At 44.8% G+C, this 25804-nt stretch overlaps 1 protein-coding gene across 2 annotated transcripts in view; it reads left to right on the plus strand.

Moving 5' to 3' along the window:
• The window catches only part of GLRA1 (glycine receptor alpha 1), a 47612-nt gene that overhangs the window by 6046 nt on the left and 15762 nt on the right, over positions 1–25804 (plus strand). For both annotated transcript variants that reach the window (XM_051793459.1, XM_051793460.1), the window contains exons 2-6: positions 9345–9475; positions 13192–13259; positions 21785–22008; positions 24391–24473; positions 25125–25262. In XM_051793459.1, coding sequence (XP_051649419.1) covers positions 9345–9475; positions 13192–13259; positions 21785–22008; positions 24391–24473; positions 25125–25262 — 644 coding nt within the window. The remainder of the gene's footprint in view (positions 1–9344; positions 9476–13191; positions 13260–21784; positions 22009–24390; positions 24474–25124; positions 25263–25804) is intronic.

Consider the following 25804-nt stretch of genomic DNA (forward strand, 5'->3'; position numbering starts at 1 on the left):
GTGCAAAATGTTGTTCTCTTCACCTCTTGGGAAACTATTGATATGCTTTAGCTGATCTAGTCCTGGAGGTCTGCATGGTTTGATCCCACTGGTGCAACAGATCACATACACATCTGCAAGCTGCTCTTAAAACTCTCTGATACCTCAGAAGACTGAGGCACAGAAACTGAAAAATCAGAAATATAGCTTCTGTCCCCTCAGTAAGACCAAAGCCCAGAGAGGGTCTGCAGAGAACAGAAATAGATAGAGACAGATGCACCCATCGTTACACATGCTGAGCACTCCCCATTATGCAGACAATTGTTCCATCCATATATTGCACCATGGTAAGCTGCTGATTTGGGGGCTGCACCACATCTGGCTGGTACATAGACAAAATTGGCATCCTGTAAATACCTCTCTGCTGGATCTAAGTGCCCGTGAGAAAAGCAGGGGAAATCTTAATTTATCAAACCCCATGAAATTTGGGCTTTGAAAGGGAGGGGAAAACAAAAGAACACACTTTTACATCCCTGTTTTCCTTATGATTTGTCCCTTTTCATCCTTTCACTAAGGCTCATGGCCCACTAGGAAAAAAAGACTGGGAAAAAAACAAGACAAAAAACCCCAAAGCCTGAGCAGACAGCCAGGGAACTCTCTAGTTTTCATCAGTGCCTCCGTGCGGGGTGGGCGAAGAGGGAACACACTACCAAGAGGTTGCCAAGACAAGGAGTGTCGCATGCCTGGAACAGCAGGGCTTGCAGTGCAATCAATCATCGCACAGGCTGCCTTCAGAGCAGAGCCGCCGACAGCAGCTCCCCTCGGTGCCTGCCCTGCCAGCAACGCCTGCGACCACTCGCCCAGAATGCAAATCCCGCCCTCCACCCCCGCCAGGGCTGGAGCAAACACACAAATCAATTAAACAGCAACAGAAGTGGGATCGGTGGTGGATCAGACCACTATCGCGCGCATGTGGTTCAGCAGCAAAATGCAGCTGAGCCAGGAATCGTGCAGAAAATCCAGCCAAAATCGTGGGTTTCTCACCTTTACGTGATTTCCCTTGATTTCCTTTTTATTCTTTTATTTCAGCCGATGCCAGTAAAAAAGATGCACTGTACAAAGCCCCAAGCACAGACCCCCTCCTCCCCTCTTTTATGGGGCAGTTAAAAAACCTGAAAGCACAAAAGGGTCAGCTTTTATCAGCACCCTTTAAAAAAATCATTAGCTCCAAATGTCCGTATGGGTGCCAAGAGTCCCCATGCAAGATGGATTCAGTCCCCCATTACAGCAGGATCTGTTCACCACAGGTATTACCCCAGGGGGGAGTAGAGAAGCTCTGGGTTCCTGGATGAGGGACCCTTTTCTTATCTTGTAAGAACTGTGAACCCAGGCTGCAGACAAAAAAGTGACTTTCTATGGGGTATATCCTGTCTTTTGTTTGCTCCCAGTGCTTTCACCCTCTGAGCAGGGCATTAGTTCTTGGCATACCCACACACAACAGAGACTTCTTTGCTGCACCACGTCTCCCAAAATCTCATTTACAAACCAAAATGTGTTATCCCACCTCTCCTGACACCTCATGTGCCTGAGAATTGCAAGCATCGTCCAGCTTCCAGCCCCATCCATCACACCCTGACACAGAGCTCTGGGCTTTGGAATCATCTCCCAGCCGTGTGGCTGACAAAGTACCAGCCTCATCAAACACAACGTGCTCTCCTGCACCAGGGTTGGAAAGATGGAGTTTGTTTGGTCAGGGAGCTGAAGAAACCAAAGAGGGCAGCTGGAGTGGGGAGGAAAAGAGCCCTCCTGGGCAGGGGACCCAGGGCTCAGTCATTAATTCCAGAAGTTATGTTTCATTATAGTTCATGAATAAACTGATAAATTACACAGGAATCACAGACAGTACAGAGGGAATATTCAACTCTAGCGGGGTATTTGTGTGGCAATGACAACAACTAATTCCATCAGAAAGTATCAAAATGAGCTCTCTTGTCTAACAACTCATTTTACACAGCACAAAATATGCACATCAGAGAACTCCAGTCTTACTTTGAGACCCACAATTTTGTAGGTAGGTTACAGGGGTTAGCTCAGGTGGTCTTTTCAAAGGATCTGGAGCAAAAAGTTTCACTTCAGAAGATAAAACCCACTCTGCACCGCATGTCATATCTCATCTCTTTTAAAAGAATTTTATTCATACTGCTTCTGATTTAGGAAGAAAAAAAAGTTACAATATCCTCACCCAATCTTAACGAGCAGCATAAACCCTTAAACTAAAACTAATTTTTAAAGAGTTGCCGTAGTGAGCTATTTGAACTGATGGAAATGCAACTGATAGTGAGACTGCAGAGCTATAGATAGAAGAGCATCCACGCTTCCTCGTAATTCTCTGACACTTGTCTGGTCTGTGATCTAAAACCTTCTGACGTCAATTGAGGTTCCCACCGCAGCTCTCCGTCCAAACACTAAATCAAGAGCACACCAGTAAAGAGAATATTGTTATCTAGATTATGAAGCCTCATCTCGTAAAGACATTTTCCCCCTTTATCTACTGCATTCAGGAGGGCTGCCTATGCATAACTTTAAGTATCTGACTAGCCCCCGACTATAAAAAGAATATTCAGTGCGTGTGAAGCCAGACACATGCTTTTGTCTTTGCAGGGATGTTTTTCTCCCTTTGTTTTTCAACAAACAAAATGCAATTATAACTTTCTTTTTCTCTGTAAACCCTTCAGTAAATGCATAGGTAAGAGTCAATGCTGGTGTTCACTGGGTCTATTTCTCAAGTGATTAAAACCCAAGCTTTGACTTGTGCTTCTCTGTTGTCTGAATTTTGTTTTCAAACCTGTCTCAGTGGCTTAGGATCACACATATCCGGAAAGTCATGACGTGTGCTCCAAGAGCTGTAGATGCTTCTGGAAGAGGGAATTGAGTTGAGAACGTCACTAGAGAGAATGCCTGTGGCTTGAAAACTAATTTAACAAACACTTTTTTTTTTTAATGTGCAATAAGCAAGAATGATCACTCAACAACAATCCTTGTAAGAGCAGAGATCTGCCATGCAACTGAGCACTATTTCCACTCAATTCATTGGTCTCCCTGTGCTCTTCCCATCTCAGCTATACACATTGAGCAGACTTCTCCCCCCTCAGCTGATTGTCTAATCATTTATTATTTTCTTGTTGCTCTGTCCAGGCAGCGTCAGCAAATGTTCCAAGTGCTGGTGTCTTTCCACAGAGTTAATCAGTGTAATTGGGATGGTTTATAGTTCTGGACAGGGTGTTTTGCCATATGGCATAGGAGCCATGGGCTGCAGGAATGTGGCAGTGGAACACAGAGACATCAGATTGCTGCAGTCTGAAGAGATTTTTCTCACTTCAGTAAAGTTGTTGCAGGTTTCCCTGGATAGGAATGATCACAGAGGGTTAATTCCCTGAGATCCATGGAAAAGTGCCTCCCAGTTCTTCTCCTGCTGTACAGCCACGGGGACCAGTGGCAACATGGGTTGTTCAGGACATTTGAGAGTGCTCTGGGATCCTTTGAGTTAAAACTTTAACTGATTACATCCTGTGACTACTGCAATGCAGTTACTTCTGGTGCAAGAGCTAGAATTGGTTTAAAGAGCTCACAGCAACAGAGCACAACCATCCAGGGCAGAGACATTTAACAAGTCTACTCTTTCCTTCTTGTCACCCCCTTGTGCCATGAATAGGGACAAGTAGTAGTTTACTGCCCATTTCTTTCTCAGAGTGAAATGTCCTCACAGGGTCTCAGATTCTGTAGTTCTCCAGTCTCACTGTACACAGCTATTTTCCTCTCCTGTCTCAACATCCAGGCCTCTTCCATGTGTCTGTTGCATAAACACTCAGTTGAATCAAGAAAACAACCAAGTCCAAATTCCCTCCCAACCTCTGAGAGTTAACTTTGCAACTTCACCCCCACATCACACCCCCATGTCCACAGGGCAGGGGCTGTAACTACCAGCAGCTGAGCATGACCACATGGACTGCAACCACTGCTGGGCAATCAGCACATCTGTAACACTCACAGCTCCTTCTACTCAGCACCATGATGGGCCAAAAATATAGTATTGGGGCTCTCTTCTCCCACACACCCTCCACTGTTCTTTATCCTGCCCACCTCTAATGTTGTAAGCCAGGAATTCAGACAAGGTGATGGAGAGTAACATGCAGGCAATGAGTTTCATCCTTTTTAATTGAATTGCATATCAATATTGATTGTGCTATTAATTTTGATAGTAAATCTAATCATTAAAATAAAAAGTCTGCCTGCAGTCTCTGCCAAGCCTTCCCAGCCAGGGTCTGGCAGCAGTTCCCTCCAGATAACATGTTGGTGTGCAGTCATAAATAACAGTCTGGGTGCAGAGTTTAGGGCTGCCCCTTTTCATTTCACCAAGACAATCTTCTGTCTGTCCTTCCTGCCTCTCTCCAGCTGCTGAGGACAAGATGGAGACAGGCAGCTCCAGCATTGGCAGAGGCTGAATCCAGGCTGGGCTCTGCTGAGCTCCAGTATCTGCTCAAGGGACCAGGGAGATGGTTCCAGGAGAGTAAGGAGAGAGTTATCCTGGGCAATCCTAGTTAATCATGGACAGCACGATGCCTTTCTGTGCCCAACTATCTGATGTTCTCTTTGCAATTGCACCTCTCGGAGCCTGCTGAAGTCAATAAAGCTGAACTGATGAATTCTCCTGTGCCCCTGAGCCCCCACACTGCTCTAGCCTGGCTTTAAAGGTAACAGGGGAAACAGTTACTCTGCTCACCTCACCCTGCCTTAGACCTGATGGATATTTCCCTCCCCTGGGATATCTACTTACAGAATACACAGCATTTGAAGGACAAATGTGAGGCAGCTCACCTGAACACTATTCCCAACACATCCCTGTCAAGCTTTCTGGCTTGCTGCATTTCAAAAATAAACTCCCAACAAACCACATCAGAAAGCTTTGCTGAGCAGCACTGAACCAGGGTAAGGGGTTAGGTATCTTTATTTCTTCTGAGTCCAACCAGAGAAATAAACCCAGTGCTGTTCTCTCGAGCCACTGATGTGGTACCACTTTATCCTCACAGGGACTTGAGCCTTTCACACTTGGCAGAGGTATTTCCTCTGCAAACACTTGTTTTGCAACAGTTTGTTTCTGCTTCCAGACATGATTTTTTTTTTACATCCAGAATTAATGATTAACAATTAAATTATTTGACAAGGGAATAGAGGCCCTGTGCTAATTAAATTCCTTCATCATTCCTCTTTGCAAACTAAAAAAAATAAATTAAAAAGAATAAAAAAAATTATTTCTTAGTATCAGCATTCAATCAGAACAGGGCAGTTTGTGATGTTGGACTTAATTAGATGGACAGCCATGGGCACACCCAAAGAAAAAAAAAAAAAAAGGCATGACAATAATGCACAAGGACCATGCAAATGAGAGGAGAAGGATGAAACAGCCAACTGGGGAGCCAGGAACTGAACAAACAGACGTGGTCAGACTGCAGAAGAGCCACTTTCTAAACCAAATAACTGTTTATAAGAATATATCATCTGTTTAGATGAAACAAAATAATGCAGACAGAGTAAACAGTGCCACAGAGAAACCAGTGATAGGTGTCCTGCAAAGCCTGACTGCTCTGTTTTAAGGAATGCAATCCTGAGCAGCTGGGCTGCTCATCTCCATCAGCTTTCACCTTCCTATCCTGCTCGTGGGCTGCACCTCCTGGGGGCTTGCTGGTGTCTGCTTACACACCAGCATTAATATCACAAAAGATTATGCTAGTTCATCGACCCTTTGAAGAGATCCTTCCCATTGTAGTGGCTGTGATGATTGCCTGATGGCACTTTCTCAGCCAGATCCACTAGGGATTACACCAGCATAAATAAGATAAGCCGCTGTCTGACTGCTATTAAAATGCGCCGAGACACCCAGCTCAGACAACACTCTTACACCAATGCAAACTACAGCCTCGGTGCTTACGTGCTTTGCCTCCCTTTGTTTATTCACAGAATCAAATCTTCTCTCTGAACACCACCACAACCCACTCTAAATTTCCAATTCCCTTCTATTGTCAATAATTTTCAAGTCACTCTCCCTGCCTCTGCTGGGCCAGCAGATGAACAGTCCTGTGGGACTTTCAAAGGTGCTTTTGTAAGAAGTAAAGGCACGGAGAAAATCCCAGAAAGCTCCCAAGGCAGCCCACAGCACTGGTCTAGACAGACCTGGAAGAGAACAGAAGCTAGTAGTATTTTGAGTGCTGTCTGAGCTAAACTGCCATTGCAAAGCTCAGTTGTCACAACCAGAGTGAAGATTTTTGGGGTTCTGTTAGAGAGAAACCATCCATCTAAAGCACAGTGGGGTGGACCAGCCTCTCTGTAGTTCCCAGTGGTGTTTTCTACTATTTCTTCTAAGCTAGAGAGTTGACTCATCTGCCTGCTGCTGGAAAGGCTTTGCTACTCCTTCATCCCTTGCCTTTCTTGCCTTTTCTTATTAAATCTAGGGGGAAGCTGTTACCAGGTCGTTATAGGAAAACATCTAATAACCAAAGAGAAACTAGACAAAACTAGAACTCATCCTTCCCAGGTCACCTGGGTAACAACACACAGCAGACAAATAGATTTAAAAACACATATTAGGAGGCATTAAACCATGTTTGACAGTTCCAGCACCTCCCCAAAGGTGTTCCCAGGAACTGCTCAGAGATGGGCATGAAGCTGCAGAAAGCAGTGGGGCTGTGAGTCTGATCCTCTCCCAGATGCTTCTGGGATTCAGTTATCTAAATAAATACTTCCATGTAGGAACTGAGCCCATCAAATTAATTTACTTGCAACTTTGACTGGGAAAGAATCAGAAAGTGATACCCAAAGAATACCAGCAGACTAACTTATTGTGAGTGAACATATTCAGTACAGGCTTTCACGCTGAATTCACAGGAAAGCTCAGCACTGATTTCTTTGCCTTTTCACCTCATTTTTTAAAACAAATGCCAGGGGAATTGCAGTTTCTAATTATCTTTTTCCACTTAAAGCTTATTAGATGCTTATTAGATTTGTATTGCCTCATCCCCCCCACTTTTCCATTTCCATATACTTCTTCCAGTTAACAGTTAATGAGAAGAAATCAGTGTATTGCAGTATTTGGCATCTTGTTGCTGAAGTGGCAGGAGTCTGGTTACCAAGTCATTTGCTGCTTAATTGAAATCTTTTCTCTGGACTCATTGCCATGCAGACACTCCATTGCAATGCAGTAGTCGAGCCCAGTATTGATTGTCCTCCCACCCCCAGCTTTCTTCTGAGTTTGCAAATCAATTGCACCCCATTGCTTTCCTCCTAAAAATAATTAAATTAAAACCATCACCCATTCCACAACCCCATTTACCCCTGAAACACATTGTTTTGGGCTTTGTATAGTTCCTTAGAGCAGAGGTAGGGACAAGATAAGAAAGGGCAGTGTGGCTGTAGTAAAAGTGAGATCCACAACTTGTCAGGTCAACACCAAGCATGAGTGTGCATCAGCCTGCTCAGACATGGCCAGTGTGGCAGTGGATTGTGAATATATGAAGAAGTGAATGAAACCCTAGTTTTAGACTCTCAGTGGAAGTGGCCTGGAATTCATCTCCCCTTTTCATTGTGGGAATTAATCAATTTTTAACCATTAAAAACCTGGTAATCAGAGTACCCTGTTGCAGCTTACAAAGGAAGCCAGACTGCAGCTGTGAGTTTGCAGGATTGAAAACCAACACTTGGCAAGCCATCACTGCTGACACTAGAAAAGAAAGTCAACGCAATGCAGGGTACTAGATTCCTGATTTTGAAATTATGGCACCCAAGCACTGTTGAATTCTGTCAGTTTTAAAATTCCTGAGGACCTCAGTGGCTCAAAATGTTCTTATCAAGACATTTGTGTCTTTGGAGCCTCTGCTCAAACTTGCATTGGATGAACAGGTCTTTGAGGGCAGGATCACATTAATACAACACACAGTGACTGTCCCAAGTTCTTCCCAGAAGACCTTGTGTCAGTACTTAGCACTACTCTTCAAAAACCATCAGGTTTGACTACTGCAAAATTTCCCAAGGTCAGGCCCTCATGCTGTCACTTGTGAGGACACATCTAGCTAAATATCTCGTACCTGCTGCAAACATTCTCAGGCCTCCCAGCTGCTCTGTCAGTGGCTTCTCACTGTTCCCACACAGCCTTTGTACTTTAAAAAATTCAAGAGTTTTGCAAAGTGTGAAGCAACGAGCCTCACTTCCTTCTGAGCAGCTTCCTTTGACTCATGATACATTTGCCTTGCAATCCTGCCTGCAGGCTCTAACCAGCATCAGGCACTGAGCCCACAGGCAGAGACAGCTCTTGCCCTAAGAACAATGCAAAGGTTGTTTTTTCTTTGGCTAATCTAGGCAATTTTACACCACACTTTCAGCATGGGAACAGACTGGTGTTCAAGTAGAAGCCACATAACCAAAGGGAGAGAACTGTCTTGGAAGTGAAACCATCCTCAAAGTTGAGAATGGGCATGTAGTACCAGGGGTCACTTCTTCCTGTGTAGATGGCAACAACAGCCCAAATCATCACCCTGCAGACTCCCATTGAGCCAGAAGGAACATTGCCAGTCATAGGTTTTCATCTTCTACAGATAAATTGGTTATTTCACTCTGTCTGCCCCAGAGGCCATATGGGTCCCAAAACCACCCCATTTGCTTTCATCCTCAACCCAACACGAGTGTGATTTCAGGATCATCGTCCAGACATCTCCTAGTCCAGAGACCGTGTTGCTGAGCTGAACTCAGACCCTGCATTGCAGGTACCAATAGCAAATGCTGGACTGATCAGCAAGTGGGAAGCACAACCACCTCTCTCCCCTACAGTCCCAAAGGCTCTGCATGAGCTGTACCATCAGGTGATGCTCATTTAAACCTCAAATTCCAGGTTGCTCTGATCCTACCTGCCTTTTGGAAAATCGGGCTGTCAGAGTACCGAATATGCTCCTTGCTATTTGCCATGTAATTAAGCAGTAATTGCAGCCCAAGGCTAATCTCAGAGTGTATTTTACCTGCGGAGCTCAGCGCCAGAGTTCACATTTGTAATTTAGTGGCACGCCAAGGAGCTATACCTAAACTCACAAAAGGATTTTCACTACTCATCATCTCTCTTCTACTTTGGTGGCAGCTGGGATTCTGTATTTGGAGATGTTTGGGCTGGGCAAACAAATTAGCTGAGACCAGCCTCATTAGGAATTCACATGGGTGCCCATCCTGCCTCAGCAGGAATAAGATGCTGACTGCTCTGTTTCTGGACCCCAAACCCTCCTCAGTATGGGATGCACACTAAAACCTCCTCTTTCTTTCTACTCACACAGCCTGGCAGCCTCCAAAGAAGCTGAAGCAGCAGCACGATCTGCCCCCAAACCCATGTCTCCTTCTGATTTCTTGGATAAGTTGATGGGGCGAACTTCGGGATACGATGCCAGGATCAGACCAAATTTTAAAGGTATGAAAAAACCCAGCTTTGTTTCATTTTGGGACTGAAAGCTGCCTGCAATCCTCCCAAATACCTCCCTAATTGTATATGGAATATGAACAATCTTTGTGTTCTTAATTATATTTGGCACATGGATCCCTTGTAGATATCTGGGAAGACATGGAGAGATGTCCACTCAGAGTAGAAACAACCTTGTAAAAACTTTACACACAGGGAGTGTACACTGAAGTAGGGATCGGGGATCCTGCCAAACCAAGCAGTGACTGGCAGGGAGCTGAACATCTTACAGGTTAAGAGAAAAACTTTCCCCTGAAGTCACTGCCCACAGCACCTTCTAATAGCAGGTAATGTTCCCCCCTTACACCCACCACTGCCAAGAGGAGTCTCTCCCATCAGCTCCAAAGAAATTCAGTAGGATCCAGGGGCAGCTCAGACCCATCCCTGTCCCCCACAGTAATAGAACTCTTAAGCCCAACACAGCTCCACCGTTTCACACCCAATTTTTACAATCCACCCTGTATTTACTGGTATCCAGACAGCACTGAATCCGGCCCTGGCAGAGGCAACAGATCCTCTCTCTTTGCTCCTCAAAACACCTCTTCTAACAGGGGTGGGGTTTGCGTCTTTTTTGTTTGTTTGGGTTATTTTGATTGGTTGGTTTGGTTTTGGGGGTTTTTGGTGGGTTTTCCAGCCTGGCCAAGTGGAGGGTGTCCCCACACACAGCAGAGAAGTTGGCACTAGAGGGTCTTGAAGGACCTTCCAAGTCAAACCATTCTATGATTTTTTCGTTTTCTTTTTAACTGAGCTCACCTTCCTGGAGCTACTTGGCCTTGAATCACACACAGAGATAAAGCAGGATCTGCCCCCCACCCCCAGCCACTGCCCAGCCCTTTTCAATGCTCAGTTCTTTTGTTTCCTCCTACCAGTTCCCCCTCTCCCTGGAGTCACTGGCAGTGCTAACACAGGACTCCCAGGACCCATTAATCACAGTGACAGCACCTGCCACCCAGCTTCAAACAATTAGCTCTGTACTGGGCTTTTAAACCCAAAAAAAGGTGGGAACCTTATGTCCCAGTAATCAACCAGGCAACAGAGAGCACTGCTGTTCTTACCCAAATCACAAAGAGTTAAAACGCCACCCTGTAAACCTGCATACCACTAAATTATGCACACACACAAATTAAACTTTAATATTTAATGAAATGTATACATTAACTTCCTGCTAGAGGCAGCTGTATTGCATTTTTATTTGAGATAATTTAATTTCGGGTTTATTTCAATGAACTACACCTTCCCCCCAGGGCAGTTTTGCTGGCTTAGCCTCCCACACATAAATCAGGCTCCAATTTATATGGGAGGGATAGGAGGTATTTTACAGAGCTTGGGGTTGTAGCTCTCAAAGCACATCATTTAAATTAACTGCAGTAACTCATAAGGACATTTTAATTGCTTAGATCTAAATGAAAATAATACCAAAGATCCATATCCGATTGATTTTTGGGGAGGGGAAGATTAACAAAAAGAAGATTGCAGCTTTTCCATAAACACTGTAAAGTCTGGACTTAGCTGTGGATTCACATTCTGAGAACAAGGAAGAAGCTTCTGGGGTTTGACTCAAGTTGGAGAACAAAGTGAGCAACTCAGGCAGGGACAGAGCAGAATGAGGCATTGGGACAAGGGACCCTCACCCAGGCTGTACCCTCAACCCTGCTGCTGGAAAACTGTATTCCTTCACAGGACCAGCTCAATATTTTCCTTATAACGTACCCTTTGGGAGGGGAATCACATGCACATGGACCTTCCGTGTGGCTCATGAGATGGATCCAAAATAGAAAACCAATGCTCCTGAGCTCAAAAGGAGCACTACAGAAGGGATAAAACAAGTGCTAAAGCGTGATAAACTGTGTGCTTTCAGCTGCTGGCCAAGCTTTCAGATAAAAGGGGTTGGTAAAGGGGAAAAAAAATATATATATAATTTTGTGTCTGATAGTTTAACCCATGCCAATGTTTAATAGTCTGGAGAAAGAGCTGCACAGATTGAACAGTGTGAGATGCTGCTTGAACTGGCAGTCGTTGTCTGGGAGCTGGTTAGGTAGGAGCCTGCCTGGATTGCCTGGGACTTGTACCAAGGAAATCCCACCCATATAGTGTTACTGCCAAGTGGCTGCAATCCTAATCCCACAGGGGACAGGCACAAAATTTCAGAAGAGGCTGAAGTAGAAGAGGAGAAAAGGGAAATGAAGATGAGAAAACCAAGCTCCAAATGTTACTTAGTAATCAGGAAAATCCATTAACTGCCACACAGGAGGACGTTTGCACTGATTAGAGGCACAAGCCTCTGGTTAAAACCATTCCTCCCCCTCCAGTATTTCATCTTGCAGTGAGTGTCAGACTGCAGATGTGACCTTAACAGGAGCATCACTCCCCCAGCAGGCTGAGCCATCAGGCAGCCTTTGAAGTGCAGACACCATCCCTGACTCCATAAAGAATGGGGGAACAATCTAAAAATCCACACTCTCCACTTTCACAGATCTTATCTTTCCAGAAGCATCTGTCACAGGGATGATATGAGATTAATTCCTCCAGTGTTAGATGGGGATCTTGGTCCCTGGGGCAGTGTCTGTTCTCTGCCTGAGCTGCCTTTCCCCACTGCACACCAGGCAGCACCCGCAGCAGGTCCTTTGGGAGCTCCCAGAGCAGAGGCCCCTTTTCCTTTTCCCCTCCCCTTATTAAGGCTTTACAGAAATCCTTTTATTACATGTGGGCAAGCCACTGGTTTTCCAGGCACCAGGTATGCTCTGGTTCCAAAATTTCCTCCAGCTTTCTGCTTTGTCCCAAACTGCAGCTCTTGGTATCTTCCTCTGTGTAAATGCAACATTTCCGCTTCAGATTTGCCAGGCAATATCGTGAAACACTTCCAAGTCATACTGATACCTTTGAGCACCAGTACCACACAAACAGACTGACCCCCATGGCCTCTAACCACAATTTTTTCACCCCTTTAACCCTCACTCACTCCTTTGGTGGCCCCTTACCTTTTCCAATATGAGCAGCTAAGCAAAGCTTCAGTCTGAAAGCAAATCAAGCCCAGGAGAGGCACAGCCCAGAGTCTGGGAATACCCTCTACCAAATCAAGACAGCCAGAGAATTTCTGCTGGCAGAGCCCTGAAGTCTCCTATGCAGCTGTGAGCCTTAGCAAACACCACCATCATCTCATGGGGTACTTGTTCCTTCAGCCAGCCTGACCCTTACAGCACACTGTGCTGCACTGCCTTTGTAGGGAGCACATCATCCTAGTTCAGCAACATTTAGGTACTTCATATGAATATTTCATCAGTAAGCTCTAAATGAAAGTCAATAGTCTCTCAGCTCTTTTCTGAGTTACTTTGCTATCACGTTCAAGGTGAGCTTGCCACCCATATAGCCAGGTCAAGCTATCTGGAAAGCTGTCCTGCCTGGTTCTGATCTGCCTTTCATCTGAACAGTCCACAGCTGAGATATATAAACATTTTTCCAAACAGGGGAACAGAGGTGAAGCAAAAACACTGTCTGGTGTCAAACTGGCTCAGAACCAAGACCAGACCAAGCCAGGTCATCCAGACCTTACTCCCCTACTTACCCCTCAGTCACCCAGTTCCCACAATAGGTTTTAACTCCACAGAGTGGAAATAGCCTGTCTTACAGCACACACTGAACTGCTGTTCCAATCTGTACTTGTCATGCAGGCCCGCCAGTGAACGTCAGCTGCAACATTTTCATCAACAGCTTTGGCTCGATTGCAGAAACAACTATGGTAAGTAAAAATCACAGCACAGCTGCTCAGCTACTGGCTCAGCCTCACTGCACTCCCAGAAAACACTGCATCACCCTCCTCTTCAGTGTGACCAGGGAAAAATACTCTCTCAGTGCCCCCAGGCTTACCTAAGGTTTGAGCACATTAATGGTCAACACACAAGACTCACACTGCATGTAGCTGAAGATCACACAGCCTCTGTCTGCCTCTTACAAAAACACTGCACAGGCAAAGGACAACGGTCAGAAAGGGAAGCAAACAGTCTTTTTCGGAAGACTTGCCTGAGGCTCCAAGCTCAGAGGCAGTTGCAGGTACTTTATGTTTAAGTGGGCATAAATCCAGAATGAATCTGGATTCAAAGAGAAGGAAAATCGGCTGAACTCAAATTTAGTTTCCACCATAGTTCAGATTCCCAAAGTTTATGAGGATTATTAGACTAAAGATTAAGATGATTATTTTCTTGGAGACATTTCTGGTAGAAAATGATTTTTAATAGAAAATCAAAACCAATATTTGTGAGTTAAGGCTCACTTCAGACAAAATTAGTGAGTATGGCTAAAGGCTGTATGTAATTGGCAAGGCACTAGGAGCAGAGGATCACTAGAACAGGAGATAATTGCTCCATCTGAAAACTATTAAAGATTGGTTGTGACATAATCAGTGAACAGCAAAGGAAAACTCTGGAGGTACAGTGCCTTACTGCTGTGCTAATTAAAGATAATCCAGAAATATGGTGTTTAATTACCCTTCGGTAATTCTTTTTCTAGAAAAATGCTGAAAGAAGAATGCCAAGCTCCAGCTTCAGGCACTTTGTGCATTCAGGCAGGAGTTTATAGGCTTTACATATAGATCACACCCCTTGACTCGAACAAATTACTTGGCATGCACACCACTGTCAGAGGAGATCCACAGCCATTCACCTGGGGTTATAAGTCTCTTCTGACACCATTCTGCTGGAAGTGTTTGCATTGGGGGTACTTCAGTTCTGGTAATGGGGGGGGGGGGAAGCTGCTATTCTGTCTAAGCACAAGGAAACAGATTTCCTACTTGGATTGCAGAATTTATCAGAGTTCATAGGCAAGAAGTGTATCGTGGATTCATTTGTATATAAAGCAATAGAGGAAGAACTAGAACTGAAATACACATCTGCTGCTAATTTACTATTTTATTGGATATCTCCTTTGGCCTTACAGGCAAGAAATACTGCTCCTACACAACCAGCAGAGACAACCCAGAGTGCAAGGGAGCAGGGCAGGCCCACAAAGGATCCTTGTGGGATGTACAGAGCACATTCCATTGACATGTTTTTCAGTGCATATGTCCTACATTGTGAGATGCACTGAAGCAGTCATACAAATATGCCACATGATCTCTGTAAGCAGGATGCTCCATAAAATTAGCATAGACTAGCATGAGAGAGAGCCAGAGATGCAGTTCACCTCCAAGACAGGCTGCAGGGACTTGCTATCCTCTCCAGATGCCACTCATTTCATAGTCTGTGTTCCATAGGAAAAAAAATTCCCATGGGAACCCAAGAACACCCTCTGGGCACATTGCTTTGTCTAGAAATATCCAAGGCAGCTCTGACAAGCTAGTCCAGATGTCAGGCTGACACAGCATTGCACACAGCCTGGTATAATGCACTTCTTGGGGAACAGCAATTCTGCTTGTAAACACCAACCAGAACACAAGCAACACAGGTACTGAAATATTTAAAAAGGAGATCTCAGCAAGCTAGAGGGGTCCTTGGGATTCATAACCTGCGACGTACTCTGTAGAGAAGCCAGTCCCTCCCTACTGTTTGAGGATGCAGCAGGTCAAACAGGCAGTGTCAGCTCCCCAGTGCAGTTTCTGGGAACAACAGACGGTCCAGTTGTGAAGGGATTTTGGGACAGACTTGGCTACTTTGAAGTCAAACAAGTAGAACTTGTTTGGAACGCAGGGGGAGGAGAGGAGGGGTGGAAGTTTGCAGGAGAGAGAGCAGGGCAAATCAATATTTTACCATAAAGAAAGCTGTAGTCTAACATTGACCCCTGTGACTGATGATGACAAAACTCCCCTAGCTGCTTCACTGGCCAAAAAGAGAAAGAACATTATGGTTTAAACCCCCATCATTAGGCCTGGTCAGGTTCAGGTCTGAGTATTATGCCAGCTTATATTTAACTGTTGCACTACTACCTGCCAGAGAAGTCATAGGTTTTTATGGATACCACATATGCAGTTGGAGAAGGCTTTCAAACACCTCCTTAGTGGGCTGTTACATCCTATAGAAAATATCACTGCTATCATTTTAGTTTATAATGCTTGAATATCACAAAGCAGTGTAAACTATGAGGTCACCATGCAGAGGATTAGAGAAACTGGAGGTCAGTGCTCACTCACAGCTTAAGGCATGATGGAAGGTAGAGGAAGAGGAGAAAATACAGAAAAATAGAACAAACCGGGCATTTGATGCAGCCACTCGAGTCTACAAACCTCAGAAGGAAGGAAAATGAGTCGGGGCCAAGAGAAAGCACAGACTCCACTGAGTGGGCAGAAAGCCCCAGAAAGTTTCAAGAGGAACAAGGCAAGAAATGGAGATCTGAAAACTGCTGTAAAGTTAAGGGAAATTGAAAAAAAAAAAAAAAACCAAAAAGAAGGAAAAGTCATCCAGCAAACGCAACTCCTAAAGCAGACCTGACTTAGAGAAGGGAAGTAACTCCTTCAAGAATCCTGGAGACTCCACATAAAAGCCTCTAGTGGTGCACATAATTGATTGGACATTTATGTTAGATTGCAGCTCACAGCTTATATCCCTCAGCCTCACCTGCCATGAGCTCTAAGGACAAGGGAACCTGTGACTGGGAACACACCCCTGTGAACCCAACCAGTGCTTCCAGGGGAAAGATATGACCAACCACAACAGCCAGATAAGTGCAGACTCCTGTCCTAAAGCATTACTGCAATAGTGTATCCAACAGCAAGGGATTCCCGAGGACAAGTGCAAGATGCATCCACTCTTTCCAACTATTTTTATTAAAAACACCAAACAACCCTCAATCGCAAGACACTAAATCCCTTTTTGCTCTTCAAAAGCATAAACAAATCCCCCCCCCCAAGTCATACCAGACCACAAAATCTATAGCAGACATACAAATTCCTCATTCAAGACAAACAGAAGTCAGTCATCTCAGGAACAGGTCTCGGTTTCAAGTGAATAAACTGCACCAGCTCTGGCTTTTCCTTGTAGCATGAAACAACTGGTAGGATTATCTGAGCATTTAATTAACAAATTCCCTACTACAACAGCAAACTTGAAATTAAGTGATACCCTGGGCTCTCTCTTTCAGTGGAAGCCCCAATTTTATAGTCCTCCCACTGACTCAGGCAGCTGGGAGTATTTTGTACACAGGGAATGCAGATGGAGAAGGAGGAATATTTTTTTACATCATCACCTAGAGTTAGAGCTGGACTCAAGATCCAGTCCCACGTTTTAAAAAGGACCAACCTGCAGCAAAGTAGAGAGTGAAAAAGAAAGAAAATCACAAAACAGTCAGCGTAGGCTCTCCTAGACACAGCATATATATGCAAATTTATTTTTGCTGCTTTCATGCCATAGTTACCTCATCTGAAAAGAGCAAACCAAATGTGACCTTCCAGCCAGCTGCAACACAGCCACAGTCGGGCTCCCAGAATCTCCTAAGGACAGGAGAAGCTGGAGGCTGCAACTGTCCAAGTTTTAAGTATGGGCTCAGAGGCAACTGTACATGAGATTTCCAACAAGAAAGTAAACCATCCTGCAAAGCAGACCAAAAAATTCATTCCAAGCCACAGTGCAGCAGATATGTCTGATGAAGCATATGGGTCACACATTTAATACCAGCCCCACTCACCCCAAGATCAGCAAAAGATGTAAGTAGCAATGCACAAAGCCTGTAGCAAAGGTTAGGTTTTGAGCAAAGTTTTCTGCAGTCAGTCAGTCTTAAACCCAACCATCAGTCCCACAGAGATGATAAGCATATAACAAGTCATGCAGCACAAAATGAAAAGGTTTTCACAACAACACACAGCCTGCTGCCATTTCACTGTTGGAGCTGCAGTGTTTCAGCTGTGTGTGTGGCTGGAGTTTGTCTTTGCATTGAATAAAGAAGGGAGGGGAGAAAAAAAAAAAGAAGCCATGAAATGGGACCATGCAACTCAAATCCAAGGACACGAAAAACCCTTGAGAATAAGACCTCACAACTAAACACACTTGAAATGCAGGATGCTGGATACAATTCACTCACCAGCAGCTCCATCCTTAGCTCGCAGAGATAAACTTTCCCCTCCTTTTGCAGGAAGACACAAAAAAACTTTCTGCTTTGGGTTCCAGCACAAAAGAACCCCACACCTATTAAGCACCAGGGTGCTGCTCCCACCCCTCACCAGGCACTGCCCTCTTCTGACTTCCTCCTCAGGGGCACCTCCCTTCGGCCTAGGTGTGGTTTCACACCTGGCTTCAATTTGGCTATTTTGCTACAGCTCTGATAAAGTAAGGAGGTTATTAACCTTATTAGCCATATTAACCCTTCCAAGGGCAGCTCCTGGTGTGCTCATTGTTTTTGTGGACAGCTGTAGTGCTTCTTTTGCAAGGCAAGTACCCTTAAAGGTGTTTGCTCATTCCCTTTCTAGAGAATGAACTCCATGCTACTAAAGCCCCTTATGCTCTGCCCAGGTGGGATCACAGAATCCCCTTCTGAGGGAGTTCAGTCTCCACCCTAATTGTTCCATCAGCAAAATGTCAATTTATCAAAGGGAAGCCTCTCACCAAAACTGCTCAGTGCAGAGGCTGCTCTGACAGAACTCTTGAGTCAGGGGCTGAAACCCACTGAGTTCCCTGACAGCCTCCATCCCTTCCTCACAGCACTGCCTCCAGCCTGCCACTGCTTTCAGCAGCAGATGCCAAGGCTGTGGGATCTTGGGAAGGAAAGGTCTCAAATGATCTTCTGTTTCCTTGTCTCCTTGCGAGGTCACTAAGCAGAATTTCATTTCAGCATTATCAAATTGAACTACTTTGATCACTTCAGTTATTTTTTTCTTCCTGCCTTGTGTTGTTTCCCCCTTGGGAGTAAAATGCCTTTTGTGCCAAATCGCAAAGCTCCTGAATGCCTTCACTGCACAGAGCTGCTGCTCCCCACTCCCAAGACAGCCAGAGGAGCAGGCTGCACAAGATAATCAATGCCTGGATGTGATTGGCACACAAATTAGGAACTCCAGTCATAAGAAGGATATGGAGAAAGAGATTTTTAAATTTTTTTTTTTTTTGGCTGAGTTTGCAGCCCCAGTCAAACCTCTTTTTCCTTTGCTTGAAAGTTCACATCATAAATTGGTCCATTGTGTCCATCATTTAGGAATAACTGTGGACGTCTTGGTGATGCTAATTAAGATCTCATACAGCAGCATCCAGGAGAAATGCTGCATATCTCAAGGTAGCCAGCAAATGAGTGTTGTTTGGCTCATCACCCCTCAGCTTCACTGCAGTGCCCAGGACAAAGCTTTCAGCACACCGGGTTCTTTAGCTGGTGCAGAGTTCTGTAACTCTTCTCTTAGCTGTGTCACAGCCACAGACATACCCCAATTGCTCTCCATGCCTTCTGCTGGCTCCTCAGGCACTGTCATGTCCAGTTTGCAGCCACAGTGCTTGCTGTTACGTTTATGTTCAAATAAGGCTGGACACAAGGAACCTAAAAGGCTGCTCAGAACCTTCCATACCCCAGTGTGATGCAGCTGCCTGACACAAGGGAAAAGGCATCTGTGAGAAAACATTCTCCATGGCCAGGCCAGGACTGTGAAGTGAACTCACTGAGTAGGAAGACCTTCATAAAATCACACAGAGAGGTGAAATATTAATGCCATAAAATGGCAAAGCCAGAGAATTGCATTCAGCCCATGTATTATATTTCTTTGTCATTGCCTTTTTAATATCATATATATGATATATATACATAAGTGCTTGGTTATCTGTATTCCAAAACAAAAAATATGCACTGTAAACACTTGTCTCCAAAGGAGGAGCACAGAGTAGCACAACCCTGAGTTACTACACTGCTGCTCATCCCTTGGAGGGAGGTGGTGCAGGCTCTCACACCACACATTCACTACATGGCCCTGCACTGTTTCCACATAGGACATGAGTACAGGACACCTTGACTCTGGAGATGAGTTAGGAGGGACCTTCTCACAGCCATCTACTGTAAGAAGTTAATTTTCATTTGGCCCATGGCATTTAATTAAGATACCTCATCATGGTGACAAAGACTGTGGCTGTCATTCTGCCTGTGGTCTCTCATGCCTGCTGTGATGGCAACATAAACCACACCACACCTCTTGTCTCACCCTTTCATTACCTTTTGGCAAGTTTTGAAGGTGATTCAGTGAATTTACTCCAGCAACAAAGCTTATCCACAGTGACACAGACTGTTGCAGGGAGATTGGCTCCATTCCCCCCGGCCTTCCACCACTCCATCAGGCTGAGCACACTTCTGGGCAGCTACCGCTGAAGTTTCTTCCAAACATGAGTTTAATTTGTGTTGTACATGACATAAGTCCCAAACTGGAGCTGACCTGCTCACATCTACCTTATTTGTAGCTGAATAAGCAAAACAACCTTTTGCTTTCTACCTATTAGGTCAGTGACATTGATTTCCCCTGACTGCAATGGCTGCAGATCTTTACACACAGAAAAGGGAGAATTGAAAACATACACGTTGTTCTGGGAGCTGCTGTGTGCCATGGAAAATGGAAATTCAGGGTTACTTTCCCCTTCCAGGCTTGCATCATTGGTTGGTCCTGCACTTAGACTCCGGCTCTCAGCTGTCCTCAGCTATTCACATTTTCTCAAGACACATTATCCAGGGTCGACAGAGATGAATAATTAAGTCGGAGGGATGCACTAGGACTTGTGAAGGTGACATTTGGGACATCAGCAGAAAGAAAGAGTGTTGCAAGTCTTTTTCATGTTCAGAGGTCTGCTTCTTTTAGCATCAAGTGCTTGGTTCATTTGCTGTTGTCACAATTGTTAATGTCATTAGCAGCTTCTGTGCTCTGAGGACGCAGATGGCACTAAGTGGCCTGAAACAGATTCTAGACCATGTGCTTGGCTATGAACTGCCTCATCCAAAATACAAGGCATCCAATACAATCCTCTCCCAACCCTCCAGTGTGACTGGACACACAGGAGTTGTGTCCTCCTGGACAAGAGGCTGTAGGTTCATAGTCAAGCGAGCAACATCAGAAGGACTCTCCTACACATGCACCCTTCAACTCCAGAGCTTTGTGTTCTCCAGATGGAAAGAACAGGCACGCTGGCAGAGTCAGGGAGATTCTCTCACCAAGTGCCTGAAGCAGGTAATAGATACCAGCAAGCACATCAGACACAACCCCCATTAACTGCCTCTTAATAAAAGTCTTCAAAGTACATTAGTACTAGAAAGGCACCCAAGAAACCCTTAATCATGAGAGCAACTATTGGTTTGGGCCAGGGCAGTGAAATGGGTTTATTACAGACTGTTCTTCAGACTCAGTCTGCCTCTATACTTAGAAAATGTCAATTAATTTATGGACATGGAGCTTTTATCCCTCTCCTGATAGCTGGCACATCCTCTCCCCATTTCAATTTGTTGGCTCACTTTCTCATGTGAAAGTCAGAAGAAAAGGAGCACGCAGATCACCCAGGGAAGCTATTGGTCAGACAGGGAGAACAGAAACTGCCTTTAATTGTCCAGGAGAGGGTCTGAGCTCAGCCTCAGCAGCCAGCCTTGGCCTAGGGAACTTAGGGGAGCTGTAAGACTCGTGGTTATGAAGCAGGTATAATTTTGCATAGTGATGAGGGACTAGTTACAATTAAAGAAGATGACCGTCCTATAAAATCTGCAGCATTTATGGCATTTTGAAATTAGAGAGGGGAACCCAGAACACTCACTGAGCATTAGCAGAGCAGACTTCAGGCACATCTTTCTCATGTTCACATACTCTCACCAAAGGCAGCTGCTCCCGTCAGTTCATCCGAGTTACCCTCATATTATTGGACACACAGGAATTTCCCTTCCATGGACTGCCTGTCTCACAGAGCCTTTTCTCTTCCCAAGTCTGGGGAAACCACAGATTGTCACAATATGTGAAGGTTCAGCACTGAAAGGAAGCTGGCTTCAGTTTCCCCTCCCTCTTAATCCTCTGCAACATCATCCTGCTGACAGGGGCCGTTGTGACCTCCACAAGTGCCTCTCCAGCCCCAGGGTCCAGACGAGAGGTCCTGACACTTCACACACAGCTGACAATTGCTGTAACACAGGGTTGCTAGGACAGGCAGCTGCTCATGCTATGAAATAGCCGTAAGCTACAAAGCTAAAAATTGATAACAGTTCCTTGAGAAATAACGCCAAAAATGCTTGGCATAGCTAGGCCTGGACATGGTTTGGTTTTGAGAATGATTTTAATAGGTGCTCCCCAGTTCTCAGCGCTTTCAGCCTGCCCTGATCACTGATTGTCTCTCTGTTCACGCCGTGCAGGATTACAGGGTGAACATCTTCCTGAGACAGCAGTGGAACGACCCGCGGCTGGCGTACAACGAGTACCCCGACGACTCCCTGGACCTGGACCCCTCCATGCTGGACTCCATCTGGAAGCCTGACTTGTTCTTTGCTAATGAAAAAGGGGCCCACTTCCATGAGATTACCACAGACAACAAGCTGCTGAGGATCTCCCGAAACGGCAATGTCCTCTACAGCATCAGGTGAGGTGACTCCGTGGGAAGAGTCCCACAAAGGTAGGGGAGGACAGAGCTGAACTCCCACTGTTCAAGCCTAGAGCATGATGATGGATAAAAGAAGTTTAGGGTTTTTTAAGGTGAGAGGTCACACAATTAGCAGTGCCACAGCAATGTGTTGGGAAGGGACCTCTGCCAAAGCATATTGAGACAGAGGGTTGTTCTGGGAAGGAATCTAGCTGATCTTTACATTTCCCAGTCCAAGAACTTGGGCTGCTCTCTAGTAGATTCCATAACATCCCTAATGTAAAATTACTTGAGATATTTTATACTAGCATGAGCCTAAAACCAGCTGTACTCTGTGAAAACTAGTAGAAGCTCATAAAAACTCTGCTTTCAAAGCTGCAGCATTTCCTAACAAAAAAAAAAAAAAATTAGGGAAAATGGTAAGTAGGGCTCCATGGCTTTGTCTCAACTTAATAGTTATCCCTTTATCACTAGAGCCAAGAACCCATCAGTGGAGCTGAACTAATTGCACTGAATTTCCTGCAGGAAATCCATCTGATCCCCCACCTTCACTTCCAACCCAATCCACTCTTTATTTGAAACCCATGAAACTAAGATCAAACTTCATGAGCATAAATAAAGTTTAACTCTATATTGAAGATTTTTTCACCTCATGTGTAATGTAAATTAGTCTACGGTTCACACACCCCATCTCACACTGCAGCTCCCAATGGCAGCCATGGGGGAAAAAAAAAGCACCATGGAGCTGTAAAATGGAAAATAAACACCTTAATGCTGCAATTTAGACAACCTCCATCAAACATCAAGGTGGTTCCAGCCCAAAGACCAGCTCCCTGATGGCCAAAACAATAAGAGAATTGCCATGTGTGTTGGCTGAATATGGAAGCCTCACATTTCTTAATTTCTAAAACCAGGCAGGGAGTAAAACTGCCACCAGCAACCTGGCAGTGAGCATGGCACAGAGTCCTGTTCCACGTGGGTCTGCAGGAGTAGAGAGAGGAAATATGGGTCAGCCCAGCCTTAGGGTTTGCTCTGCAAAACAGAGCAATGGCTCAGCAGGGGACATGACTGAATTGATCACTGTTTCGAAGGCAAAAACTTGAAAACAGCTTCAGTTCTTGTTTAAAAAACCCACACTTTGCTATCTCACTCATCTCCAAATGAAAATATAGGTTTCTTTATATGTAAATTTTTCTATGAAAATGAAAAAGAAAGAGCACAATGTAAATGCAAATTTTCCAAAAGGACAAATAGTCTTTCCCTGTAAAAAAAAAAGCTCTCTTAAGTGCTCTGCCATTCTCTAACTGGCTCTTGGCTACTGTATTTGCAATAATCAAACTCTAGGCAAGGCATTTACAAGAAGATGGACTTTGTCACATCTTCTGTCCCAACACGCCTCTAAACTCAAGCAGAGAATTTCTTCCACCATAAGGTTTTAAATTAAAGTATCTTTCCCTTCTGATAAGTTTCTTGTAGGTCTGATGATAGAAAAATTCAATTTCTGTCCCCTGGGTAGTTATGCTATTTCTACATCAAGGCAAAAAGCTGAAAACCCTAAACACTTCAGGGAACAGCATTTTCAACATTATCAAACCAAATAACACAAGTCTAACTATCTGAAGCAAATCATTCAGTATCAGCTTATTGAACCAAAGAAACATTTTAAGCATAGATCATGGTACAGGGCAGCACAGCAATATACCCCAGAAAATGCAGCCTGCACCTAGTGGAAAGTGAAGACAGAAGTAGAGGTCCCAAGGGGCTCAGCAGGAATTCAGGAAGATACAGAAGTTCATATTGACTTAGCACAGGGCATTTTCCCTGCAGAAAATCCCACTGAAGTCTCTCTTTCCCCCCACAGAAGCATATGATCTTGAACAAATTTCTTTTTGGTTGGGTTTTTTTTCTTTTTTTTTTTTTCCCTTTTTTTAGGACACAAATGTTCTATTCAGATATTTACAAACAGTCCCAGTCTCTACAAATGTATCTGGGGGCCCATATATTGGGCTTGGGCTTGCTGCTAATCCAGGCTGTTGTGAACCTGAGTCAAGAACTGAAAACTGAAGCAGCAGAAGTGTTTGGTGTGGGAACTCTTTGTTCTGCACAGTCTAAAACAACATTGCAATGAAACACCATCTGCAGCAGGCAACTCTGCTGGGAATCATATCACAGACCCAAATGTTCAGCATTTCTGATGCTTTCCAACACCAAGTGTGAGAAGACAGGCAGGGAAGTGGCCAGTGATCAGTCATTCCCCCCAGCACACCAGTGTGTCTCAGGCAAGGTCCCAGCCTGTTTGCAGCACTGGATGTCTGAGGGGGTTCACTCCTCAGCAGTACCACAAACTGTTTGGCATTCCCTTGTGCTCTCTTCTCTCCTCAGGATCACACTGACTCTGGCCTGCCCCATGGACCTGAAGAACTTCCCCATGGACGTACAGACGTGCATCATGCAGTTAGAAAGCTGTGAGTCCTGTGCACATCCCCATTTCAGAAAGGAGACAACTTGTTTTCCCTCTCTCTCTCCCCTGCCATCTCCTTTCCCAGGTGCAACCCATTCCCAGCCCAGCCTTCACTGGAGTCTTGTTCAAGAACCTCTTGCTCAGGATTTTCCATTCATTCAGCATATGTGACATTTTCTAGAGAAGCCAAAACTTAAAAGATCCCATGCAAGGAGCCCTGGTTTGCTTGTATTTACATTGGCCTTTAACTTTGGAGGAGAGGGGTGAAAGTGCTTTCAGCTGCATTTTGTGTCTCTGGATGAACATCTGCCCCTTGTACATGTTTCTTATACCAAAGGAGGGAAGGACGAGGAGCTTCTTCCAGAGAAAGAGGTCGAGTTGGAAAAAATAGAAAACAAATTCAACAAAGCCCAATTCAAGAAAAAATGTGATTTATTACAGACAATTCATTGCAAACCATTGCAGCTCCACTGCAGCTCATCACCTTGGTTCTCATCACATGCACAAGCAGTTTTGCCTCAACCCAAATCCCATTCATGACAGCATTGCCAAGGAAGGTCAGGACACACCCCTGCCTCCAAACATGGATCTCTTCTGCAACACTGTCCCTTTATTTAATGTTTTTCACATGGTATCTGTCCTCTCCTCTCTACAGTTGGCTATACAATGAATGATCTCATATTTGAGTGGCAAGAAAAAGGAGCGGTACAAGTTGCTGACGGGCTGACATTGCCTCAGTTTATCCTCAAAGAAGAAAAAGACTTGAGATACTGCACAAAGCACTACAACACAGGTCAGTGCTGTTTACCCTCATCTGCTGGGTTCAGTAGAGAGGAAGTCAAGACTGTGCATTTGCCAGAGTCTCTTGCTGTGTGTGATGTCACTCAGCTGACACAGGCCTTGTCCTACACATCTAGGGGCAACAGACATACAAATACACATAGGTATTTTGCCAGTAAATATACACATATATAGCTAGTGAAAAGCTAATGTACACAAATGTGTGAAATCCTCTTGTCCCCAGTAACATCTGTATCAATTCAAGGGTGTTTGGTCTGGACTTTCTCTCCAAGAATCTTCTTTTGTCTTTGAAATTGAAGTGACAAAGGACATACTGCCAAGAGCTTTCCTTGCTATGTTGATGTTCATAGAATCACAGAATGTTTGGAGTTGGAAGGGATCTTAAAGATCATCCAGTTCCAACTCCCCTGCAGAGACACCTTCCACTAGCCCAGGTTGCTCCAAGCCTCATCCAACCTGGCCTTGAACAATTCCAGCAATGGGGCAGCCACAGCTTCTCTGGGCAACCTGTGCCAGGGCCTCACCACCCTCACA

Source organism: Manacus candei, unplaced genomic scaffold (genome assembly GCF_025592945.1).
Source record: "Manacus candei isolate 608988 ecotype Guabito, Panama unplaced genomic scaffold, ASM2559294v1 h1tg000037l, whole genome shotgun sequence".
Taxonomy (NCBI): domain Eukaryota; kingdom Metazoa; phylum Chordata; class Aves; order Passeriformes; family Pipridae; genus Manacus; species Manacus candei.